Source organism: Podarcis muralis, chromosome 16, assembly GCF_964188315.1.
Source record: "Podarcis muralis chromosome 16, rPodMur119.hap1.1, whole genome shotgun sequence".
NCBI lineage: Eukaryota > Metazoa > Chordata > Lepidosauria > Squamata > Lacertidae > Podarcis > Podarcis muralis.
In genome coordinates, this window is record NC_135670.1 from 40,412,823 (window position 1) to 40,439,607 (window position 26,785).

At 43.6% G+C, this 26,785-nt stretch overlaps 1 protein-coding gene and 1 long non-coding RNA gene across 9 annotated transcripts; one reads left to right on the top strand and one right to left on the bottom strand.

Moving 5' to 3' along the window:
* Nucleotides 1-14: 14 nt before the first annotated feature.
* LOC114586735 (uncharacterized) lies at nucleotides 15-11,008 on the top strand. 5 transcript variants are annotated; one of them, XR_013390976.1, is made up of 5 exons: nucleotides 15-152; nucleotides 3,582-3,607; nucleotides 6,865-7,037; nucleotides 9,455-9,607; nucleotides 10,491-11,008. It is a non-coding gene; the product is annotated as an uncharacterized LOC114586735 (long non-coding RNA). The 5 variants fall into 5 exon arrangements; XR_003704175.2 differs by having other exon boundaries at nucleotides 6,865-6,962; XR_013390977.1 differs by lacking the exon at nucleotides 15-152 and adding an exon at nucleotides 8,416-8,475 and having other exon boundaries at nucleotides 3,152-3,607; nucleotides 6,865-6,962.
* Nucleotides 8,518-26,273, bottom strand: ZCCHC8 (zinc finger CCHC-type containing 8). Of its 4 annotated transcripts, none has more exons than XM_028710498.2 (14): nucleotides 25,811-26,273; nucleotides 23,891-23,931; nucleotides 22,976-23,050; nucleotides 22,319-22,424; nucleotides 21,331-21,408; nucleotides 20,864-20,967; nucleotides 20,286-20,351; nucleotides 18,953-19,016; nucleotides 18,429-18,571; nucleotides 16,356-16,498; nucleotides 12,492-12,616; nucleotides 11,682-11,765; nucleotides 10,515-10,629; nucleotides 8,518-9,949 (listed from the first exon to the last, which is right to left on the bottom strand). In XM_028710498.2, the coding sequence occupies exons 1-14, from the start codon at nucleotides 25,994-25,996 to the stop codon at nucleotides 9,132-9,134; spliced, it is 2,148 nt and encodes a 715-aa protein (XP_028566331.2). In that variant the 5' UTR covers nucleotides 25,997-26,273; the 3' UTR covers nucleotides 8,518-9,131. The 4 variants fall into 4 exon arrangements, with proteins under 4 accessions (XP_028566331.2, XP_077776342.1, XP_077776343.1 ...); XM_077920216.1 differs by having other exon boundaries at nucleotides 18,953-19,013; nucleotides 25,811-26,272; XM_077920217.1 differs by lacking the exons at nucleotides 23,891-23,931; nucleotides 25,811-26,273 and adding an exon at nucleotides 25,440-25,785.
* Between the last annotated feature and the right edge of the window lie 512 nt (nucleotides 26,274-26,785).

Genomic DNA, 26,785 nt, shown 5'->3' on the forward strand with positions numbered 1-26,785 from the left:
GATCCGGGCGAAGGCTCTTCTTTCCTTGTGCCAAGTCAGATCTAACTGGCAGCAAGTCTCCAGGGCTTCCGACAGGAGTCTCCCCCAGCCCCACCTGGAGACGCCAGGATTGCACCCCTGGCTTCAGCAGGCAAGGCTTACATCCTCTTTCAGTAGGAGTTCTATTTTTTAAAAATCCTCTTCTTTTCCCCACTTTGTTTCCTCATAGGCCCACCCAATCCTAAACATAAATTAATTAGCTATATCAATACAGCTTCTCCCCCACCCTTTCTCTCTTCCCCTTTAAAAATTCCTTCATTTTCACTTTCTCTATGAAGGACCAACCCTGGCCACATCCTATTGATTTCAGTGAGGCTTCTGTTTCCCCTACAACCTCTTTTTGTAAAGCACCCATTCCTACTTTTCTCACAACGAATCAGCAAGCCATATGTACATCCTATTGATTTGAATGGAATATTTTCACCGCAGACAGGCTGGCCAACAAGTGGAATCTGACACATACTTACCCTGCAGTCAGTCCTACTGAATTCTGTTGGGCTTATTTCAGCTGAATTTCAGCTGGAGCAAAGTAGCAGACAGCAGAAGATAGCAGGGTGGGCACATTTCTTTGCAAAAATCCACTGATTTATGTGTAAGACAGCAGAATAGTAGGTGTTGGTTTTTAAAATAAAAGCAATGACTTTGTTCTTCAGGGAGAAATTGGCAGGAGGATTCATCAGCCAGAATTCCCACCTTAAAACACACCAAGTGCTATTGGAAAACATTTGAAACATTGTCAAAGAAAATGGGAAAATTGATGATTTAACTGGTCTTTAGGGACATGAGCTACGTTATGCCATATTGAACTATAGCACTAGAATTCAAGTCAGCGTGGAAATTCATGCCACATGAAGACACCATGAGTAAGGGTTTTTTAAATTAACCCTTTTCCTTCTAAAGACCAATATGGTTCTGGGCTGATTAAGAAAAACACCTTAATGGGATGCTTTACTTTTATTCATCTACATCAGTGACAATGAGTAGGATCAATACAGCAGTGTTTCCCAACCTTTTTTGGGCAAAGGCACACTTGTTTCATGAAAAAAATCTCGAGGCACACCACCATTACAGCCCCGTGACGTCAGCGCGCAGCGTCACGCCGGGAGGGACATGAATTGCTAGCAAATTACATAATCACCTCCTTGAGGGCTGGCTCATCTTCTCCGAAGGCAGAACCCCATTAATTAACAGCACAGACTCACACCATAGCCAAGACGAAGGGGGAAAACCTCAGTCATGCACAGTCATGCACATGTGGGGGCTAAATGAGGACGAAGACCGGGCAGAGAGCAGGGTTCAAATCACCCCACCTGGCCAGGACAATCCCTGGGTGCTCCCTTGGGCCACTCGCCTGACCCACCTCGCAGGGCTGTTGTTGCGAGGATAACACGGGGAGAACCACGCACACCCCCGGGAGCTCCTTGGAGGAGAAAGCGGGCGATGAATGCAATGCACGAAATATATGAGAGGCGACCAGGTTTTGCAGGTGAGGGGCCCCCGCCAGCCTCCGCTTCCAACACCCGGCGCAACGACGCCGAAGTTTCCCCCCGGGCTCGGCTCGGGGAGCAGCGCTGCTCCCCCCCGGCTCCCCTTCGCCCTCCCGGCTCTCTCTGCCGCCCACTGGGGACCCCCCTCACCTGCCAAGTCCGGAGCGCTGGTGGAAGTTGCATGCATGCATGCAGGGCGCCGCGTTGCCATTGCATTGCACTGCACTCCATGCAACGCCTGCACGCATGCATTGCCTTGCACGCCCGCCAAGGGGTCTCCCCGCGGTCCGATGTGTCCCCTCCGGCGCGGATGCAGCATTGCAAAAATAAACCCCCCCCGACGCAGCCCTACCTGGGGGGCAGCCTCCGCCTCCGCCGCTCCGCCTCCGCGGGGATCCCCGGGCTCCATCCTGCCGCCCGATCTCCGCGGGGGCGCAGGCAGGCTGCGCGGGGTCTGTGCGGAAGAGCCCCTGCCCGCCCGGCCACCGCCGCTGCGCTCATTCCATGGCCGGGAGAAGAGCGCTTCAAACAAAACGCCCGGCCCGCCAGGCCACGCTGGGAAATGTAGTTCGCGCACCCCGCGCGGGCGCGGAGCCCAAGGGCGAGGGGACTACGGATCCCGGCAGCCCCCGCGCCGGGGACGGAGGGGGAGAGGCCGGGTGCAGGGATGGAGGGACGGGTGGGTGAGCGAGTGAGTGAGTGGCAGCCGCCAAGCCTTGGCCGAGAGCCAGGAAGGGCCTCCCCGGAGGAGGAGGAGGAGGGAGGCGCAGAGCAGGAGGGAGGGAGGGAACCCCAGGGGTCATCTAGTGACGGCGCCCCAATCGAAAATTTGACTTTAAAAAAAAATCTTTCAATTTTTTAATTTTTCCCGCGGCACACCAGGCAACATCTCGCGGCACACTAGTGTGCCGCGGAACAGTGGTTGGGAAACACTGCAATACAGTATGCTTTTTATTTTTTAAAAAATAGTAGTGATGGTGAAAATGCAGAATGTAATAAACAGTTTCAGAGGGAGGCAGCTCTTTGTCACTTACAACAATGGAAAACCCACAGCTACAGATAAAATGGGAGCAGTCTCTTTATCCTCAGTGGCCACATGGCCATGAAATTCCTGTGTCTTGTGCTGTTTGAGCAGATATATACATCACCACCCCCTGCTCTTTCCCCCTGCAATTGGCCAAGCAGAATCTGAAGACTGAGAAGCGCCCCCCCCCCGCAAGCCCCATAGCAATGCAACTACCTTCTGCCACCTTTTGTTCCTTTTTGCCTACAGATATTGCATAACTGTAGCATAAGCAACAAGAGTTTACAGAGTGCAATTCTTCAACACACAAACAAAAGGGGGATCAGGATAGGTTTATTCCTGTCTGTTTTTTGGGGGGTGATTATGTACTTTTTGGACAAAATAAAATAATTATGGGAGACTAATATTCAATAGTTATATAATATTCAATAATATTCGGGACGCGGGTGGCGCTGTGGGTAAAAGCCTCAGCGCCTAGGGCTTGCTGATCAAAAGGTCGGCGGTTCGAATCCCCGTGGTGGGGTGCGCTCCCGCTGCTCGGTCCCAGCGCCTGCCAACCTAGCAGTTCGAAAGCACCACAGGTGCAAGTAGATAAATAGGGACCGCTTACTAGCGGGAAGGTAAACGGCGTTTCCGTGTGCGGCTCTGGCTCGCCAGAGCAGCGATGTCACGCTGGCCACGTGACCCGGAAGTGTCTCCGGACAGCGCTGGCCCCCGGCCTCTTGAGTGAGATGGGCGCACAACCCTAGAGTCTGTCAAGACTGGCCCGTACGGGCAGGGGTACCTTTACCTTTAATATTCAAGCAAGTACATATATGGGTGCTGCTTAAATCTTCATATTTTTTTCTCTTGTAACACTCTCAAAATGTTCAACTCCACAGAATAATATCATTATTGCTGGTCCATTTTAAACAGTTTCAGAGGGGCACCAGCATACTCTCTGTGTTTATCAATTTTACCTGTTTGTATCAGCAACAATTGTAGATATTTTTTTCTTGAGACAAAATGTATTTGTTTCTTCATCTTTCCAGGTGGTCACCATCTTCATGACGAAGCAGTAAGTAGCCACTTCTCTATAGATAGCTGTGCAACAATTAAATATTCTTATTTAGTGTGTACAGAGGACTAAGAAAAATGTAACACATTTAATTGTCTGACATTACTAAATATGGAAGAACAATAGCATGAAGTTAAGGAAATTACTTGGTTCAGGGCAACCTTCCAAAGAAGCCCACAAAAGTTATGGACCCATAAATGTTTTTAGTAGTTAACACATATTCTGTTAGTCATTTGCAAGAAAACAACCCCTCACGAGCCAGATGATGCTTGCAAAGCTGGACTCTGAATCTCCAGAGGTGCTGAAACTAAAACAAATTAAGCTGGCAGCAGAGCCATGGGGAAAATAAACACTGGATCAGAGCAGCAGCAGAAAGACGAGAGGAGTTTCAAAGTACACCAGGAACTGCATTATTTATTGTATGGGTCTTTGTGCCTCGTAGAGGAAAACAGGATAAGCACTTCCAAAATAAATTTGAGCAGTTTTGCTTCAAAGCATTTGCTCTTGGTGTGTGTGTGTGTGTGTGTGTGTGTGCGCGCGTGCGCACGCACTCACCATTACCTTTTGGTAAAAAGGGAGCCAGAACACTGATTGCATTCAAAAGCACATTATGACCTTGTGCACGGCAAAGAAGCAGTAAGTTGGCAATGCCAATAAATTGATCGAACAACATGGCAATTCCTTCTTCTAAAAGATGCGGTGAGCGCTTTCTAATGTGCATTGTTAAATATTGGTTACATCTGCACTGTGTAAGCGCTTCAGCAGAAGTGGGAGTGAATGATATTATGCAACCCTCAGCAGATGTTCTTTTCACTCCTGGAGTCAATATGGTACTGGCAAGTGCTGCCACATTGACAGGCCTGGACAGCAAAGCTCTTTGTTCCACAATGCACAGCACAGGCTTCATTCATGCTCCTGGCAACGAGACAGAATGCCTTCATCCCTGAAGAAGCTGAAAGGGAAACTTGGAGGCTTTGAAAGGGTGAATAAACACATGCAATGGACTTAGAAGAAGAATAAAATATAGATCAGCAACACGCACACCTGTTGCAAGCTATTTGCGTTACAATCCTGCACACCCTTTGACTTGGGAGCAAGCCTACTGAAAATGGAAGTTTCAAGAACACATAAAAGGAGCCCAGCTGGATCAGACTAAATAAAGGTTCATCTAGTACTGCCTGGCGTGCTCTGGTCCAGGGGGTCACGAAGAGTCGGACACGACTAAACAACAACAGCAGTACTGCATCCTGCTTCCCCAAGAAATGCTAATCCGAAGGCATCAAGGGCAGGAAAGGAAACGGCCATGTCTGCTGTGGCTAACCAGTGCCTGAGAGTCCAAAGCCTGCCCCTTCAAGAGGTTCTATATAGTTGTTTCTTTCTCCACATCCAGCCACCTTAGTTAATGGCCATTACCACTCCATGGGGCAACTCAAACCATTAATTTTGTAGTTTGAGTAACTATTTTCTTTTGTCTGTTCCAAACCATTCATTCCCCTGGGTGACCCCAAGTTCTAGTTCTTTGGGATAGAGGAATGTCAATTGGCTTTCTCCACACCACACATAAATTTATAAACCCGTTAATCCCCATTGTAGACATCTTTTTTTCCAAGCTGAAAAAACACAACAATGTATGTGCCTTTGGCAACCTGGTGCCCTCCCATTCCCATCATGTGTTACGCTGCCTCTTTTAATAGTAGTGTTCCTTGATTTTGATTTTTCTGCTGTTTTTCAGGGATTTCTTAAGATGCAATTCAGCGGGGGAGGAAAAAACCACAGTTCTCAGACCTGTGATAATAGATCCAATACAAAATAGTAGAAAGCACATGACAAAAGTGTGGATGGACCGTAACCTAAGCCCCCTTTCTTTCAAAGGGACTTAAGTCACCACTTTAGCTGGGTTGGAACCTTTGCCATTCACAGCTCAAATCATTTAAAGTAGTCCAACAGGTCTGCATAAATCACCATCAAGTTTATGTGGTAGGAGGGCTATCAGCCAGGTATGAATGGCATTAGAAAAGTTGTGTGGGAAAGCTTCAAGGCTCACATCACTTTTACTTAGATCAAGCATTATTACTCACTCACTTTAATTACCTGGCCTAGATTGTCATAGAACACACCCACAGCCTAAGGGAGAAAATACACACTTGTTAATAAAGTCAGCCATGAGAGACCTTCTCACTGCAATAGACAAGGGTTCATTATGTAATAGAGAACTGTAAAAGATGTGAAACTGAACAAATATTTTAAAAAGCAAGAAAGGACAGGAGGAATGAAACCAGAAAAAATAACAGTACTATTATGTATGTGCACAGAAAGAGTAACAAAGTCTAGCTTTGGTAATATACTATTTAAGAGTTCTGGACAGAATGTTAAAAATAAACATACACATACATGACAACAGATAGAAATTAATTTCCCTAATATCTAAATTTAAGTTGCCTTGGAGCAATAATGAAACTATAGGGATGCTAATTACTCAAGCAGTCAAATAATTTTTTATATATTTTCAACTGCTATGCTACAAAGTAGGCCAACATTTTAATTCCTGCACTTCGCAGGTTCAGACATGAGATGAAGATTGGCACAGAATGGTAGTAACTCAATGGTGGAGCGTATGTCTTGCATGCAGAAAACTTTCTCCAGGGATGATGAGAAGCAGAGTTCAAAAGATCTGCAGGAACACACTAACACACATAGGCTACATGGCTCTCGGGCTCTTTCCTAGCATTGTGTTTGCTAGCTGAGCAACTCCATCAAAGAGGGAACGCCCCCAATTCCTCAATTTAATCCCTGGCATCTCCAGTTTAGAGCATTCTATGGGAAAGGCTTGCACTGGAGACCAAAGAAAGCGGCTGCCAATCAAAAGCAGGCCACAGTTCACACAAACCAGTGATAGCATGGGCAAGTTCAAACAAAGTTAGAACTGCTCCACCCATTTAAAATCTCCTGTAATGTAGCCAATTAACCCTTCAGATACAAGCACTTCTCAGAGTTTGCTTTTTATTTTATTTTCAGTGATAGGTCGGTCATGTAACCTAGAATGCATGATATTAAGGATATATTTATTTATACCCCGCTGCCATTTTCCCCTGACAGGAATGAAAGCAACGCGTCCTTCCACAGATAGAAACAAGAACCACTAAAAACATACAAAAGAAAAACAATATCTGAAAAACAATTAAACATGGATACAATTAAAAACTATGTACTTTCTTATTAATAATACTTAATCAGTACATCTTCAATTCCCTGTTCAGAGCCCCTGATGAATGCCGAAGAAACAGAAGTGCCAAATGCAAGACACTGAGGCAAATGGAAGGAGCTACCTGCCACCCTGGAAAAAAAACACTGGAAGGTATGGCACGAAACCAAGACACGCCCAGGATGGGCCTGGAGTTGTCCTACTCTCATCCAAGGAGCATTATTCATGGTACGTGGATCGTTAGAGGATAGTGGTCAGTGTCAGACGAGGATCCGAGAGACCAGGAGTCATAGCTGCACTCAGCCATGAAGTGCACACGGGCCAGTCTCTGCCTCTCAGCCTAATTTACCCCACAGGGTTGTTGTGGGGATTAAATGAGCGGAGAATCATTTATACCACCTTGAGCTCCTTGCAGGAAAAGATGCGATAGAAATGTAAAATGTATCTATTGGGCTCTTCTCTGGAGAAGCCTTCCTTCAAATGCTGCCTTAGCTGAGGCATATGTCAATTTTATAGTGCCTGGAGAAAGGAGATGGAGCAGCCTTTGTAGCCATCAGTGGATTTCCAGCAAGGAGATGTTAGTGGAAAAGATGAGAGAAGCAGCTGGAGCCCTGGTAGAAGACCTACTAAGGAACAGATGGTGGTTATTATGTCCTATGTAAAATCACAGAATTCAAAGGTGTACTTTCTTTTTCCCATGACTGTATTCGCCCTCTCAGAGGGATGAGTGGGCTTAGGGCAAAAGGAATGGAGAACAATTTCCTATAAAGGCTGAAATAAAGAGTAAGAAAATAGATGAAGGAAAACCATGTTAGCTGAAGAAGGAATCTCTACTCAGCGAGGCAGGCAAAGGGAGGGGGAAGAGTAGGAAGAAGACAGCACTTCCACGGATTCTAGGCCACGTCTTGCCTAATCCATGCTTGTGGTGGAGGCCTCACACATACCATTGAGAATGACCATACACATCATTGGAGAACCCTTCAAGCAAGTGAAGTAAAAAACTAATTTGACATGGCACAGCATGTCCATATTTGAAAACAGCTAGCTCAGCTATATTTTGAACCATAGGGCAGGTTCCTCCAAGGGCCAGGAGGACACCAGTCTTCCAAATAACCAAGGTGCCTGCATTGGAGCCTTTGTGCAAGGAGGACGGGACAGCTGCACACAAACCTGCAGTGTGCTCCTGAGAGACTATCCATGCAATGCCACACCTTCATTTTCATGGCAAAAGAAAGGTAGCATGCAAATGTACAAGCAGCTAATTATGCATTCAACTTTAGAGAAGGGCATTCAACTTCTTTTCCAGCTGAGGGCCTCATTTCCTAATGAGCAACCACCTGGGGGCTGCTTGTGGTGGGCAGGGCCAAAGGGGGTGAGAAACGGTGTGATTTTTACATTTGTACAGCAGGCTGTGCACCCAGGCAAGAAAGAGGCTGATTTTTACCATTCAAGAACATGCAAAAGCACTTGAGGAGGGAGTGCAGCAGGGCTGCGTGGCTTGAGTAGAGTCCCAATGGCTGAGGCCTAGGAAGGCACAACTGACCCCCCAGGCCTAAAGTTCCCCACTTCTGCTTTAATGTTTGTTTATTTATTTATTTATTTAAAGGCAGGAAAAGGGAGTGTAAGATTCAACCACAACAGGATTTTCATATTCAGTTTTCCAGCGGTAGGTTTTTCTAGTCTACCTAAACATTTACATACAAAAAAGTTATGAAATTTTTTTTTATTAAACCTCTGTACAGAAGCATCAATATGTATGTACAGCAAGTTCAAATATGGGACATTACTAAAAAGAAAGAAGAAAGAAGGTAGTACTAAAAAAAATCTGACCCACATAAATTACTTATAAAACTCTTCAAAAAGGGCAGGGATAATTGTGAAACAACCCCTGATTATTCCCATTTCATTGCTACAATTTTTCTATTTTAAATGAAGGAGAAACCATGTAAAATGTTGAGAACCTTTTAAAAACTACTGAGAATAAACTGGTTTACAGTGATGCAGAAAGCACAGACAAAATCCTGCAGTTGCCGCTGCTCTAACTTCACAAGTCAAACAGGGTCAGAAAGATTAACTCATATTCAGGAAACATTTTCAGAAAAGTTAACTCACTTGGTAGCACTTTCTTGTATTAGCAGAAACATTGGTTTTAGGCAGCAACAGGCCCTGAAGTCAAAATGGAAGCTCTGTACACTGCACTTTTTAAAACAAGTAACATAATTATAGGAGGAACAAAGCAGGAGCTTTCAATGTGTCTGTTCTTACTTGGTCATTATTTATAAAGCAAGTACAGAGTAGTATCCAATAGTAGTAATAGGGCACCTAGGAGGAAGCCTTCTTGCTTTTCTGCTGGTTCCTAGGAGAGTTCTTTAGCACACTTCTTATTCGGAGGTAAATCCCAGTAGATTCAGCCATATTGTCAAATTCAAAAGGTGTTATCCCAGCAGCGAACTTGCTCATGTCAGGGACAGGGCTGGCATTTTTGGACACCTCAGCACTGATGACCACAGGAGAGTCACTGTGGCTTACCCTGGACACTGAGGTTGAGGGGCAGTTCTCAACACTGCCTTCAGAATCCATGGGATTCGGTTCTTCATTGTCTGTCAAATCAATCAGTTCATCACCTGAAATCTGTTTCTTTTCAGACTCTTCTGCTTTGAGTACCTGTTCACTGTTGTCTGAAGTCCCAAGTTCCAATACATCCAGCTTCTTGCATGTTATTTCTTCTGGGAAAATGTCTGACTCAATTCGAGACGGTGATGAGGCTACAGAGTTTCCTGTTAAAGGATTCTCTCCAGGTATGTCAGAGTCACTGTTTGCACTATCTGCTTGCTCCAGGGCTGCCCAAATGAGGCGCTGCTGCTCCTCAAGCTCTTCCAGAGTCAAAGTGTCTTCATCCATAGCAGAGCCCTCTGCTCTCAGTGGAGCAGAATCACTGGAAGGAGTCAAAGGTGGAGTATCACGGGTGACTGGTAGGGGAATACATGGAGGAAGCCGGGGAGGGGTAATGTTGGGGGGAGTACACGGAGGGGTCCCCCGTGGCAATGGGGGAGGAGTGGCGTTCAGTGGTGACCCTGGAGGCAGTGGAGGTTGGAACTGGAAGCTATCATAACCAGGAGAACTGTGTGGAGCTTCAAAGTCTGAAATCAGAAAAAGAGCAACTGTTAGTAAGCATCCCTATCCCTATCTTGTTTTCAATGGAAGCTGGTATACAGGTGTAAAGGTAAAGGTAAAGGTACCCCTGCCCGTACGGGCCAGTCTTGACAGACTCTAGGGTTGTGTGCCCATCTCACTCAAGAGGCCGGGGGCCAGCGCTGTCCGAAGACACTTCCGGGTCACGTGGCCAGCGTGACGAAGCTGCATCTGGCGAGCCAGCGCAGCACACGGAACGCCGTTTACCTTCCCGCTGGTAAGCGGTCCCTATTTATCTACTTGCACTTAAGGGTGCTTTCGAACTGCTAGGTTGGCAGGCGCTGGGACCGAGCAGCGGGAGCGCACCCCGCCGCGGGGATTCGAACCGCCGACCTTTCGATCGGCAAGCCCTAGGCGCTGAGGCTTTTACCCACAGCGCCACCCGCGTCCCTGGTATGGTGGTATACAGGTATGGTGGACCATAATTTTTAATAGGGATGGGAAGAAGGAAGTTTTAAAGCTATTTTATGAACTATATTTATTGCACAGGTTTATTAGTATTGAAAGGCTTACCAGAATCCATCTCCATGTCAGCTGATGATACTTCAGCACTGTTTCCTTTCTGTCTTTTTGGATGGTGAGCGTTCTGGTGAGATGAAGATCTTTTATTGCTGGACTTTGGGCTTGACTAAAGAAGCATCACAAAGGAACAAGAGAGATTAAGAGTATTCAACGTGATTATGAAGATACATTCATGGAAGGTGCTCATGTGCTCTGTGGGCCACAGCCATGGAGAAGGAGGCCTCACAGGGTCACTTTCTCTGAGCTTTCAATGTTTATTTTTTTAAGCATTTAAACAAAGGCAATTTCCATCCCTTTTCCTTACTGCTTCTGACTTCCAGAAGTCTGGCCAATGATTCTAAAGGTACCAAAAGAACTGGAAAACACATGGAAATTTATATACTGTACACTGCTTGGATTTAGGTTTGTTTTAAAATGTATGTATGTATGTATGTATGTATGTATGTATGTATTGCTATTTTGCAAAATAAATACTAAGAACTGCCTCCAGCATTCTCTGTCTGCTAGCATAAAGCTCTTGCACTAGCAGATGAGCAAGTTTTAATGTTGCATAACCAAGGAATCTATTGTGCAGCACATTATCAGCAACCTGCTGAGCACTCTCTTGCACAACATTTTGCTGGTGCAAAACATTACATCAGCAGAACAAGTATTCCTCTAACTTATGCTACACTGGATTCCACTACACTGGATACAACCCTAAATTTAAATCTCCACACTAATATTTCTGGTTATAGAACTGCACACTCTTTATTCACATTATCATAGGTGGTTAAAATGGTTCAAAAGAGTTCAAAGCAACCAACTGCTGTATCTTGAAAATATGTTCCCATCAGGGACCCTAGCTCTTATGTGATTTATGTTAACAGATTTCAATAACTCCTATTGCACTCTTCAACCCTGAAAGGGTTCCTAGAGACAGGCTAATGGAAAAGTAACTAATTGAAACTAATGAACAAAATATGACATAAAGACACCAGAAGACAAGTATCAAACATGGCAACAATCTACAGAAATGTACACCTATACATGTTCCTCTGACCTATGTATGCTTTTTACTATCATAAATTAGAGAATTCTATGCAGAACTAGAAATATGATTGTTAACTGGAAACATCAATACACACAGCTTTCACAAGCACATTTAAATATAGTCACCGAATGATAGGTAGAAAGATAGTGGGCAAAGATATCCTTCTGCTGACTGGGCTGAAGGGGAACGGAACCAAACATCCTCCATTCCTGCAGGAATATAAATACATGGCTATCAGTAAAAGAAGATGCTGATCAACGTGCAGGACTAGAAAACTTGCTTGCATATATGTGTTTAGCAAAAAGAGGAAGAAAGCAAAGAATGAACTGTAAGAAAAATATTTAACAAATGTGTATTCCAAACACAGAATTTACAACAGGTGGGAACATAATATATCAATACAAATTAAAAACAAGACAATACAGCTTAGAATATAAAAACATTGGGAGCTGAAATACCAAGCTGGTGTTAAAAAGTAGAACAGACTAAAATGCACATGAAAGGTCTGCATGAAAGAAACCAAAGAGGAAACCCCTCCTCGGGAAGGGAGTTCCAAAGTTGAGGAACCACTGTCAAAAAGGCCCAGTCCATGGTACCCACCAACCAGATCTGCATTAATGGTGGGCCAGAGGAGAGGGCCTTTGAGGACCATCTCAAGGCCAGGGCAGTTAGCTGTGTTGGTCTGCCGTAGTCAAAACAAAATTTTAAAAAATTCCTTCCAGTAGCACCTTATAGACCAACTATGTTTGTTATTGGTATGAGCTTTTGTGTGCATGCACACTTCTTCAGATACAGGCCAGGGCAGTTCATGTGGAAGCAGGGAGTCCCTCCAAATAAATTTTGAAAGGACTGTCAGATACAGATAACGTGTAAAAGAAATTCTTTGTCACTCTTTGGAGGAAGGAGGTGATGAAAGTGTAAAACTAGTCACTTACATCTGTTACTCCATTCGGAGTGGACATATTAAAACCTGGATAGTTTATCAACTTAGAGACATCATAAGTGACACGCCAATTCTGTTGGTAATATTCTTCTGCCTCTGTTTCACCACCAGGAGATGCTGTAACAAAACACCACAAATAGTTACTGATACTATTGACAAAAGAGGACTTGGCACATATAATGGTGAGCTCCGGTTGCTTCTAACCACTTTGACAACAGGGTGCTGGAATGCACAGATTCTGTGATAAAAAGCAAAACAACGTTGTATAATTAATCACAAAAGAAATAACCAGTCATTTTTTATGCACCACATATTCAGAACTGAAAAATTTAGCACCACTCCACCAGAAACCCCAAGATAAACCCATAAGCTTGGGTTATGGTACTTATTTAAGGTTGTAGTCAATGCTAGTCCTACCCAGAAAAGACCCATTAAAATTAATGAACATGACTTAGGCACACTCATTCCAACAGGTCTACTCTGAGTAGGACTTCATTGGCTACAAATCTAGCAATTAAGTCCAACTCCCCACAATGCAGGAATCTCAATCAATGCATCCATAGATTGTTCCAATGAATTTTAGTAACAATGGAACTTTTTCTGAAAACATGGGGGGGGGGTGCCCTAAGCCACACACTCGTCTCATCACACATATAATAACTGTTTATTATCATATTTGGACTTACAATCCACCCCAAACAATCCCAGGGGGAGGGGTGTTTCAGGTTTCAAATAAATACAATGTACATTAAAATCAGAAAATAAAATGAGAAAAACAACCCATATTAGAACAACAGCACAGAAAAGAGGAGAGACATCTACTCAACCAAAGCACTGGGTAAAAAGGTGTGTATTGACCAACTGTTGAAAATCTTATGTGTCGTTCCACAGCTTAAATTGGGCTCCACAGTGGGCTGATAACCAGTGCAGATTTTTCAAGGCCAGCCAGACTATGTATACATCCACCAGCAGCTTCACTAGTGTGTTCTGCACTAGCTGCAGCTTCCGAATGATCTTTAAGGGTAGCCTGACATGGACTGGGAAGTGACCATGGATCACTGTGATAAGTTATCCCTATCAAGGAACAGCATAACACTGGGTCTCAAATGACATAGAAGGATAATGTAGTACCCACCAAGCTACACACCTGGTTCTTCCAAGGGAGTACATGCATCTCCCTACTGCTGAACTTTAGAATTGACAACAGATATTACTTTCATGTCTGGATTCGGCTTCAATTTATTGGTTCACACCCAGCCCTTCATTACCTCCAGGCAATGCTCAAACACCTGAACTGGCACTCCTGATTCAGATGGAACATGGAAATTGAGATGGGTGTCATCAGCACACTTGACATTTCACTCCAAACGGCCTGGTGACATCTACCAGTCATATGGATGTTAAAAAGCACAGGGGACAAGAGACTGACCGCCCCCCCGGGAACCCCACTAGTGAGCTCAGTGTGCTGAGTAATAGTCCCCCATTGCTGCTGTCTAAAATCGGCCTTGAAGGAACTTCCGGGTTAGTGCCATCGGCGAATGGTGGAGTTCCTCCGACCGGAGGAACTGGCTCCGTGGAAACTGGGTCTTCCCACCGCGGCAAAGGTGGGGACCCGCTAGAAATCCCAGGCGGAGGAAGCCTGGGAACGTGGGGTTTGGCAGGGCACCAGGAGCACCTCCCCTACTCACGGGGAACCCCATTTTGGGGCTCCGGAGCGAAGTGGGGTGAGCAGCGCAGTGCTGCGAACTGATTGCTACTTTCACGGAGTGAAGCCGCACAGCCATTGCCGGAGAGCGCTGACTTTTTCCTGTGGACAATTGGACTCTAAACAAGTACTCGTGAGTAGAAACGGAAAATTGGATCAAGAAACATACTAATTTGGCATCGAAACAGGAAGTCCGCCTTCCGCTTTTTGTATATAAACTGAAGCAAAACCTTGTAAGCTAATAGCCTGGAAAGTCGTTTATAAAGGCCGAAATTTCCTTCATTTATAACCACTAAAACCCCCCTTGGAAGCAGGAGACTGTTTAAACCTGCAGGAGAGGGAGTAAAGAAAGATAAGTTTCCACCGTCTCAAACCTGGGAACGGGGTGTCAGAGACAGAAATTGTTGGAGACATTCATTGACTGTAAATGGAACATTTTGACAGATAGCTAAAAAAGAGAAACAAACTGATTCCAATGTTGCCTTTTGCATTTTAAAGAAACAAAATATTTGAAAAATGAAAGTAACCTTCCTTTGTTGGACTTGCTTTAAAAAGATGGATACAAATAGAAATTGTCTCCTCTAGAGGGCGTTTGTTAAATTGTTGCTGCAGTCCGCTTGGGGACTCTACAGCTGTAAGATTAAGATCGTGGGACCAGTCTTTTGACCTTGGACAAAAATGTGTTGGGAGGAAGCTTTGGTGCTTGCTTTGTGCAAGACAAGTGCTCTGTTGGAGCAGATGCATGAGAAGATGGATTTGATGAATGAAAAGATGGATTCAATGACGGCTGTAGGGAATACTGACACAGAAATCATTCAGGGACCAACTCAGGAACCTGTTTTAACTGGGCAAGTACAAGTGCAGAAGATAATGGACGAGGTTGCGGTAGCACCTCAAGTAATACAAATGGAGAGATGTGAGGCCCTGCAGGAGCATAAGCAGCTGTTTTTGGAGATTGAATTTGGAGTGGGCCAGGGGAAGTCTGGAGCTGAGGAGCCTCTTAATTTCGGAGGGACTTTGAAACATGCTGTTAAATATTTTTCGGATTACGCTGATGACTGCGGGGAGTGGGACTCTGGGGAATGGGCTGGTCTGATGATGTGTGATAAGGCAAATTGAATAACAGAATATGGTGAAAGATGGAAAGTTAAGTAATAAGTTAGACTGTTAAGATAAATTATTTAGTAAAAATTGAGAAAGATGAAAAGAATTTGCTGAAACAAATAATTAAGCTAGAATACAAAAAGGGAGGTGTGAGGAGGTCAATGAAACAAGCAAATGAAAGGTAAAGATATGCAAAATGGGATTTGTATCTTTTTGTTGTTGTTGTTGTGTTGTATTGGTTTTTTATGTATTTTTTATTTTTTGTTATTTCTTCTTTTTTTCTTCTTTCTTTTTGTAATTCTGTAACTTTTAATAAATATTATTTAAAAAAATAAAATAAAATAAAATCGGCCTTGAAGGTAGGAATGAAATCACTGTACAACAGTGCCCCCAATTTCCAACCCACAAGTCGTTTTGAGAAGAATGCTGTGGTCAATAGTATTGAAGTCAAAAAGAATCAACAAGATTGCACTACCCAGTTCCTTTCCCAAGAAACCAGGCCAGCCAAGGTAGTTTCAATGCCTTGAATTGAATTGGGTCCAGATAATCTAATGGTATTACAGAATTTCCATTATTATTGGAAAGAATCAATAGGCAAACATCTCATATAACAGGCTGTAACAATAAAAAACACTATTTTAACTATTTTTTTTACAGTCAGAAACCAGAAAGGTGGAACACTTTTCAAAGTCAAAAGCCAAATAATGGACAGGTATCCTCTTATTCACCTGCCAACCTAGCAGTTCGAAAGCACCCCCGGGTGCAAGTAGATAAATAGGGACTGCTTACCAGCGGGAAGGTAAACGGCGTTCCGTGTGCTGCGCTGGCTCGCCAGATGCAGCTTGTCACGCTGGCCACGTGACCCGGAAGTGTCTCTGGACAGCGCTGGCCCCCGGCCTCTTGAGTGAGATGGGCGCACAACCCCAGAGTCTGTCAAGACTGGCCCGTACGGGCAGGGGTACCTTTACCTTTACTATCCTCTTATTACGAAAAAATAAAACACATTTGCAGTAAGGTAATGAGGGCCGTTCTCACCACTAAACTTACCTTTTCCATCATAGAGTGTTAGTCCAGATTTTTCCATTTCTGCCTCCTTGAGCCAACCTGGGGGATAGCCCAGTTGCCGCATTCGATAGATGAAAGGCGGAAGAGTCTTATCAGTGACACCAAGTGCATCCTGAAGTTCCTCACTGCAATAGGACAAATGACATCCTGTTAGAAATACGAAGGGGCTGAACAACACTATTTGGGGAAGTTGTCTGCTACATTTTAAGAAAACAAACAAGAGAGATTTGTATCCTGATGGAAAACTTAAGGTCACGCTGGAATTATATAAGAAAGCTGCAGAGTTGTGTCCAGCTTGAATATATTTGCCTGTTGTTACATATAAGTGACTGATTTTCATGAATTTCATAACTGTTATAATAATGTATAAAGACAATAATTTATTATTTATACCCCGCCCATCTGGCTGGGTTTCCCCATGTGACTCCCATACCAGCCAGGTCTGGATGCAGCTTTATTGCTAAGGGTTCCAAAATGGCAGCAAGCACTCTTTTTTAAGAGTTTGCAATCCTTGAAGCAGTTTTATTTTCTTGGTTCTTTTTCTGGTTGTTTGACAGTGGAAAGATCTTTCTGATGGGTGAACACTGCCGCTCCTCCTGTGGCCCATTCTCCTATTTCGCACTATTTGAGATACGATGTACACCTTCTATCTGGGTTCTTTTTCTGGATCTTTGCTATCTTGTTGTTCTAGATATTCAGCTATCTCAGGAACGAATGCTGCCGGTAGATTTGTTCTCTGAGATTTGCTGCTGAGAATGTTGAATTTCCTGTAGTGACTACCAGATGGAAATGAAAAGCCCAGTAATATCATATTCCTGCTTCTTGCAACTTGAACATTACTGGACACATTTCTCTTTTATTCTCTGTTTCCAGAGATAAATCCTGAAGCACTGTAACTGGGTGATTTTCATATTCTTCCTTTCACATTTGTTAAAAGCTATCCAAATCTTGTCCTTTTTGAATTGGTGAAAGCACTTAACAGTGCCTCACAGACTGATAGTGCTCTGTGAGCTCTCTCTTGTCCCCAAAGGTAGCTCCAGTGCTTTTTTCTTAAAAAAAAAAGAAAGTAAGTTTAGGGGTACTCTCATTTCCCTACTCATATTGAAATACTGCCGCTCAATGAGGCCAAACTTAAATTCACAAAATGTTTAGGGGTATGCGTACCCCTGCGTTCCACCCAGAAAAAAAGCACTGAGTAGCTCTAAGGTGGGTATCACACTTTTGAATCACTGAAATATGAAGTCCATAATACTGTCTCCTTCTGCCCCCTCTTTAATGACTCTCACGTGTAAAGTAAGCTTTCAGGCTCTGTTTTCCACCTCCTCCAGCTTAGATTTTGTATCCTTATTTTCTCGGAGGAGCCGCTTCAATTTTTTTCATTTAAGTGTACCAGATCCATTGCTGCTGAGATGGTTTCGGTGGTGCCAGCAAATTTCTCCACTATTGCATCTACCATTCTTTCCAAAGGGGTTATCAGCTCCTTCCATGTCTCCATAATCATGGTTTTAAGTGAAATATGCTGTGCTGCAAATTCTTCTATGAGTATTGTGTCTAAGTCTTTTCCTGCTGCAGCTTCAACTGTTTTAGGTGGGGCAGGCACCACGCCTTACTTGTAGTCCACACCTTGCTTTTTCTTTCAGCATAAAAAATTGCACTCCGCTTGTCTTGGGTGCAATGTGATCATGAGGCCGCTGCAGTGGGCCTTGAAGTCTTAGGTGCAGACCTGGGTGGAGCCACTGCAGGTGCAGATCTTGGTGCTAGTAGCAAATATTGAAATGAGAGTGAGCAAAACATTTTAAAGGTATTTTCAATATTCGGTTAGATTTAGTAAAAATCAGGTACCTGAAGGCAGGAGTTCTGAGCCATCCAGTCCCTGCCCCCATGTTTTCAGCTTTCTCCAACTTTGTGCCTTCCAGATATTTTGGACTACAAGTTCCATCAGCACCAGCCAGAAGAGCCATGCTGGTCCTTGCTGATATGAGTTGTAGTCCAAAGCTTTCAAAGAGCACCAGGTTGGGAAAGGATGGTTTATATTCAGTGAGAGAGAGAAAATACCTAATTATTCCTGGTTTGAACCTTCCAAACCTTTCTTCAACTTCTTCTGCATGGTACCGCTGTTGGAAGTTTTGGTTTCCTGCTTCCCCACAAGCATCCATAAACTGCTTCCTTTTTTCACTTATACGGGCAGCATTTCGTGGCTAAAATGTAGTTAGAGGGGGGGAAATCAGGACAATACCAGCTACCAAGTTACACATACAAATTCCCTTGATTCACCTGTGGAATAACAGTCTGCCTAGTACTATACAGAGTTGGACTATTTGATACTTAAAAGTTTTGGCCTTACAGAGGATATATGTTGCTGAATACAATTGTTTAAACTTGTTTTTTAAAAGACCCTAGAATATTTTAATAGGGACATACGTAGCAAAATATGTGTCTTAAGATATAAAACATATCAACAATATTCAAATGGATTATACAGCTTTATCAAAACCCAACTGAATCCTTTCAAATTACCGGTAATCTATATCTGGTTATCAATGTGCTCTGAGGACAGAACATCAGAAGGAATATTTTACCTGTGGACAATCTTTCATTTGGTGGTCTTCAGAGCCACAATTGAAGCAGTGAGATTTTGGCCTGCTTTATAAAAGTAAACAGTTTATAACACTAATATTTAATACTGACTTAACAAATATTTGTGTCCATTACATATTTCCAACAGCCTTTTTAAAATGTCACCCATATGCCTAATATACCAAACCCAGTTGTGACAGCACAGAATAATGCAGGAGGAAGTATACTAACAGCAATGTCATCTGAACATTTTAAACATTTTGTGACTATGCTACAACAGTCTGACAAATAAAGTAGTATGTAGTGGAAATTTGGATGTTGGAAAGAAAAAGAAAAAAAGTGCTCTGATCCAAGACATCATAGTTGGACTTCTTGTTATGGACTTTGTGATTTTGTGCTCCTTCTTTCTCTTGCAACCCCTCCCACAGACCACGCCACAATTTGCCATGACACCCAAAGCAGGTGGAAACGGTGTGCCTGAACCACGGAAGCCCATTTTAAAGTGTGGCTTCCAATTCAGGTTTGAAGGGAAACCACGGTTTGTGAGAATCAGGAAGTGTGAGAGGAAACTGAATGGGTCAGTGCATGAAACAATTATTTTCATACTTTGGCCATTATGGAGAAGGCCACTTTCAACTTTCATTTGCACCAGTGCACTGCTTTTCAAAATATTTTGGAAATAACTACTTAAAAGTCTATCTTAAGATATGTCAAGGCACATGGCCCTCTCCAATTATAAAGCTGAGGAGTAAATTTTTATTTTTAATTGTTCATGAAATGTTGGCTCAATCTATTATTCTAATGCCCTACTTGAGGACTCATCTAGTTAATTCTTAATGAAAGTTAATAAGCCTGTCTCCTAGCAGATTTTATCTGTGTTTCTATCAAATTAAAGGGGGGGGGAATGGAGTTTTACGAGAGTTATGAGCAGGAAGATGGACAGCGAGGTCTGAGTAGCTCTTGCTAACCTGGTGTCCTCCAGCATGGCTGTGCTGACTGAGGTTGATGACAGTTGTAGCCCAAAACGTCTGGAGGGCACCAGGTTGGCAAAGGCTGCTATAGTTATTTTGGATGTGCCTGAATAAGGTCTTCAAAGCACCCAGAACCTTCCAGCTCCCTCTCCCCCTATACTTTTGGTCATAAGAGGCTGCACTTCACACTTAGTATCACAAAATGCCTTAAAAGTGGCAAGCTGTTACATCATGAAGGGTGCTCTTTATGCCAGCAATTTAATCTGCACTTTGCTCTCATTCTAAGTCATATCCATTACTCATCAACCACAGCACATTTCAGTTTTTTAACAGGAAATTTTCATAGATTTAGAGAAATACAAACCTTTTAGGCTTTACTTGTATCTCCTGTCCATCTAGAGAAAGAATCTGCGTGAAAACTTGCTGGTATCTTGAGAGTTCAATAAGGAATTGCCATTGTAGAAAACAGAACAACTGAGGTTTACGTGTCTGTGTATGCATGATGGCTATGACCCAGAAGTGTTTTGGTATAAATTGTTATTACAAAGTTTAATTTTGTTTGTTTTTTGCTTAAGAAAGGTAAGATGAGACTCATAATCAATACCATGAAGGCAAGATTCTGCTTGAAAGGATGGCTCCATCATTGTTGAAAGCATGCTGTCTTTTAATAGTAGAGTTTAGCCTGATCAGTGTAGCGTGTCAGCTGCCTGACTCCACTATTGAGAAATATAGCATGGAAGCCCAATAGCATCTTTAAGCAGAGCAGGAAATCCAATCACCAGAAATAATGTTGCACCAAAAAGGGCATGCCCTGTAACGTATGACACCACAATTACGTAGTTAATAGACTCAAAATATGTAGATTGAATCTGGTTTAGTACTGATTGGATTAAGTTGCATTGATAGCAGGAAAAGAGGAGGACATTAAACTAAATAGGATACTTGGGTATTTCCCATCCATCTGTCAGCTGAGGGTTTTCATTTAATATAGGCTGCCCCAGTTTATCAAGACAAAAATTGGTAAAATAGAGAACACTTCCTACAACCTGTAGAAAGAGTCAAAAATTGTCAGCATTTTATCAGATTGAAAGACAACATTCCTTTTTAAAAATGTACTTAAATATTTCACAAATATATATTTTGATATAATTAAGTACATTACAATAAAGGTTCTCCTGTTTTAAGGTTTTACAAACAAGATCTTACATCTTACACACCCATAACTAAAAGCCCAGCCAATTAATATGAGTTTTGGCCTCCCAAGAATTACAACAACTTAACAATAATTAAATACAGTGAGAATTACATGGCTCTTTAAGCATCTTGTCAACCCTTTTCTAATGCTATGGTTCAGAAAACTAAAATGTAGGATTCAAGCACATACACCACAAAGCAAAGGAGTAACTTACACTAAAGGCCTCCTTGATTTTTTTTGATGTATTTGAGATTGTCACTTTATGGTCTTCTTCCAACATAAAACTAGAAGGCTAATAGAAAGACAAATCACAGTTTGCGAAACTAAGATTATATTTATCAAACAACAAAGTATATAATTATGAGCGTTCTCCTATATAACTCATTATGCCTGAACGCACTTCCAGAACACCTGTATCAGGAATAGGGAACCTGGTGCCCTCTAGAGGCTGTTGGGATTCCAATGCCATCTGTCCCAGCAAGCATGGTCTATTGTCAGGAATGATGGGCAACTCCAGAGTTGAGCAATATCTGGAAGGCAACAAGTTCCCCAGCCTACAGGATTCTTTAAAAAATTCTTGCATTTATATCCTAACTTTCTTCCATCAAGAAACTCTTCCCCCTTCCCCACCATCCCTTCAAATTTCAGCTAAAAATCCACTCTCTTTGCTTTCTCTGAAGTCTTTAGCTTAACCTCCTATAAGCATAGCGATGCCCTCTTCCACAAAGTGAACAGGGAAGGCCATGTGCGCACAGGTGCTCTGAGTGCACACTGGATGAACATAGCTCAGTGGCTGCTTTGGATGTAGTGGCATCTCAAGCGAAAAGGACTTCAGGTAGCAGGGCTGGGAAAGTCCCCTACCTGAGGCCTTGGGAAGCTACTGTTAGTCCTGAGAGACAATACTGGGCTAGGTGGACCAATGGTTTGACTCAGTATTGCCTATCTTCACATGGAGTAGTGGCATCATACACTGTGCTACTGAAGAACATGACCAGTTAGCACATTGCAGCAGGACATTTTTGACAGACCAGTCATATGAATACAAACATGTTATTTCTCGAAAATGTAGCTTATGTGCTTCTCTTCTTATGCTTTTAAGGAAACATGGTATAACAAAGGCTATTAGGGCTAGTCTACTACAATAGTAACAACGGATACCAATAAAAGAAAAGGTTTAGATCATTTCATTAATATATAAATACCTGCGGCTTAACATTGAAGTAGGTCTTGTCAGATTCAGCACTTTGTTGCTCCTCATATTTTTGAACTAAACAAGATATAAAATCTTCTATTTCTTGATGATATTGCCTATACAAGAATTTTCAAAATAGATATGCTGTCTTTTTTTGTTATAAAGCATCTCTCTCACAGACTGCTCTTAGACACTGTTCAAGCTGAGGATTTTGTTCTGCAATTCTGCAGAAGGAAGAGCTTGTAGATCAAACTTTGGGGGGAAAGGTACAGGCATCTGTCCTATCCAGTGTTTTGGTAGCACTGCAGAAATTCAAAATTCCTTTCATGTTGCACACGTTTTCTTTAAATATCTGTAGAGCAATAGCTTTCAACGTTTTTTAGACTAGGGACTACAACCTACTATGTGGGAACTTTAATTTAACTTTTTAAAAAAATCTACATATGGCTTATTTACCCAACCACCCAATGTTTCCAGTTCTCATTTGAACACACACATACACACACACACCTAAAAAATTGGGGTACACAGCTACAGACATGACACACCTTATATTGGGGGACAGTAGACTAGTGGGTTCTGACCCACCACTCAAAGCTCAATACTCTAGAAGGCACCCACGATACAAACATTCTGAACATAACCGATATAAAACATATATACTTACTTTGAAACAGTATTGTTCATAAATAAAATTTGTAACAAAGGCCCATCAAGTTTAGAGTCGTCAATGGTAAGTCCACTAAAAAAAGAAAGCATAAAGCTACCATTACATTAGGTAGTAGCAGTTCAGACAGGCCCACATGCCTCTTTGACATAGTTTGGAAGTATTCTGACCACATTAAGATACTTTAATATATGTAGGGACGCGGGTAACACTGTGGTCTAAACTACTGAACATCTTGGGCTTGCCAATTAGAAGGTTGGATGTTCGAATCCCCGCTGTCTGTGGACAAACGCCAGCTCCCTTGGCCTGAAAACAAGATGAGCGCAGCAGCCCCATAATCGCCTTTGACTGGACTTAACCATCCACGGGTCCTTTACCTTAATATGTATATTTATTTATTTCTCTCCCCCACCCCCATTCTTAGTATTAAACTTTTCTCCTTATTGCAGTTTGTTAAGAATAGTGCATACTAAGCCAAAATTATTTTCTTTTGGTTACATGCATTAGATTCTACAGCTTAATAGTAGTGAAGAAGTGTAAGCACTCTTCCCTTGTGACCACTCAATACAAACAAATGGCAGGTATTTTCTGCTACACCCAGTTAATCCATAAAACCATGCTGCTAGCTTAACGTGCTCAAGGAGGCTTTGTGCCCCACCCCATAAATGGAGCAGGTCAAACCACGTTTTAAAAATTACCTAACATTTTTAAAAGTACTAACATAAAGTATGAATTACATCATACATCTAAAACATGGCAAGCCAGTTTGGAAACTGAAAGGGGTTCCACAAGCAATTTATGCTTTGGCATTGTGTGGGTGGGTTGGAATCACACAGGGCATGCCCAAATCCTTACACATATCTACTTTTAAACAATGTACTAAACATCACAGATGATGAAGCAATTTACACATACCTTGGTCGAGTCAGCATATTCAATTTTCTTCTGAGTTCATGATGTTAATTATTTGTTAAGGAATTTCAAGTCATGCTACTATTTCAGAATAATGACTGGAATAATTTATGACTGCCCCGTTCTGCACTCTCAATCAGTAATAATAATTATAACCAGAGCTCCAGATGTAAGCTTATTTGACATATAAAAAGTAGGTATGAAAGTTAAAGGAAAGTACGTTAGCCTCCCCACTTGTGAATCAGAGAGTTGCTGAAACCCACTCATGGTACTCAATGTACATGAAGGAAGGAAGGCATCACAAGGGAAGCCTGAAGATGGCAGAACTGAATGAATACCTTGTCAAACGCTTCAGGCCACATCCTTCTAGGGCTGCTGACATTTATGTCACAGTTCTGCTAAAGGAAGAACTGTACTCCTCCCTGGTACAATTCATGCTTATGAACAGTGCCTTCTTCTTTGAAATCTGGTATCCTGTGCCCTTTAAAAAGCTGCACAAGTGATATATTCAACAGGTGCTGTTCTCCCCACCCCAGCTTTGTCATGTGTCCTCTGTGTGTGTGTGACCACAAAACAATTTGCAGAGGGACGATGACAAGCCAGTGTAATATAAGAGTGCTGGGTGTTCAAATCCATGCTCAGCTACACTGTTTGCTAGGTGAACCTGGATAATTCAGCACCTCATGTACTTCACAGGATTGTAGCCAAGGAGAACAGGGGACAGGGGAGAACCATACACCACTTTGAATAGAAGGAATTAAAAAAGTCAGTGAGGCAGACTGCACGACATAGTGCTCAGAGTACTGGCCTAGGACTGGGAGGACCCAGATTCAAAGTCACACTCAGCCCTGAAGGCCCCTGTGTGATCTTGGGCGGCCACTCTCTCTTGCAGTCTATCTTATCCCACAAGTTGTTGTGAAGATAAAATAGGTGGGGTGGTATGGGATGAAGTAGTATAAAATTAAATTTTAAAAATCACAGCAAAGTTCCAAGATACAACTTCTCAAGTGGATAGCAGTATGTTGCAGCAAACACAACACAGACAGGATCAGCAGAGTGGAATTCTGGTCAACTCGAGGGGGCAGCAAATTGAATAAATTCAATTTATTATTGCATTTTTACTGCCATAAAGGAAAAGAAATGCTTGTCCAAAGTGTCGACATAACTTTGCCAGTCTTGTGTCTTATACACTCCAACAGGAGCAGGACAGGGTGAGAGTTTCATTGTTCCTGCTCTCCCTGAAGCACAGTGATGTGGGGTGGAAACTTTTTTCGGTGCCAGAAATAATTTCTCCAGTAACAGTGAATGGATGCAAACTACAAATACATTATTAGGTAAGGCTGGCAGCTTCAACCTTCTTAGCATTGCTTATAGAATATATTCAGTTGGTTAGCTTTACTGCACACAGCCAAAGCAGCTTATGAAATAAAAGTAAAACAAATGTACTAAATTAGATCACTCTTTAGGGCAGCCTTTGTCTGCCTGGTGCCCAGATGTTGTTGGGCTACAACTCCCAACACAGGGCAGCCAAACATTTGCTAATGCAAAGTACCTTAGCATTTACTTAAGTATCCTTTTGCAAAAAATCCTCACCCCCGCTCAGGCAGCAAAACGTCTTGGGCCGGGCCAACCCTGAAAACACGAGACTTGCGGAAGAAGCTCTCGTGCTCCAGGGGCCGGACTGTGTCTCTGCTGCAAGAGGCTAGTCCCTGGCACTTTCTGCAACGACAGCCGAAGCCACGGAACTGAAACCACCGCAAGTTCTAGATTACAAATGGGGCAGGGAGGGGGTTACAAGGGCTGGGACCCCTTTGCGAAGATAGATAACAAGATGTCAAGAGCACACACCCCCCCAGCCCCTTTGAAGGAGGCTCCGCTCAGGGGAGGGGCGCCCCCGGGCCGGCCTGCTCCCCCCGCCAGGATATTCTCGGCCTGCAGCTCCCTGACGGTCTCCTGGCACTCCCTCAGCCGCTGGCGGAGCTCCTCCGTCTCCGCCCCGGCCTCCTCGAAGCGGGCGTGGAGCGGCTGCGCGGCCGGGATGGGCGCCGCCTCGCCGGCGTCCAGCTGCTGGAAGAGCTCCTGGTCCCCGAAGTCCACCTCGGCCGCCATCTTAGGTCGGGGAGGGAAGGCGCCGGCCGCGCGTGGCCCGCCGGCCGCACGGCCAGGCGCTGCGGAAAGAGTTGCCGCCGGGCGGAGAGGAAAGGCGGCGAGAGGCCCCGGCCTCACCTCGGAAAGGGCCGCAGTTGCACGCAAGGCCTTCAGTCGCCAGAGCTCTTCGGGCAGGCGACTACAACTCCCACAATGCAGCGAGGCCGGACGGTACCCGCAGCCCCCAGGCCCGAACTTCACACTGGGAGAGCGGCTGGGGGCAGCGATGCATGCTGGGATAGGCCAAGCACTTCCGCCCGATTCTCAAGCTTCCGGCAGCGCAGGCTGGCGGAGATTGACTCGCAATGGGGGGAGGGGGGGGCGAGCTGCAGCTCTTTTTGCTCAGCCTCTTCCTGTGTGCTTTTTCTTGCAGAGGTTTCTTGGTAGCTCGGCTAATATACTTGCGTAGCTTGGGTAGGAATTACTAACTTGTACAGCTAGGAGGAAAACGAGTCCCCCTTTTATCCATGCTCTCCAACATACTAGCAGATGTCTTCACTAACAGAGTAGCTACAATCTCATTTTTCCAGTTCCACAAACCTGAAGTGCATCACCACTTTCAGGAGTGGCAAAAAGCACAAAGAACCTGGTTACATCACAAGCAGGAACCAAGCAACTGACCCTCCTTTTCTCCCACTATTGTCAGGTCTCTCTCCTCATTAAAACATAGGGCAGCAACAGACCATCCAGGTTCAATCACCAGGCATGTTCTGATAGAGGTAGAAGAGATACCCTGGCTGAAACCCTGGC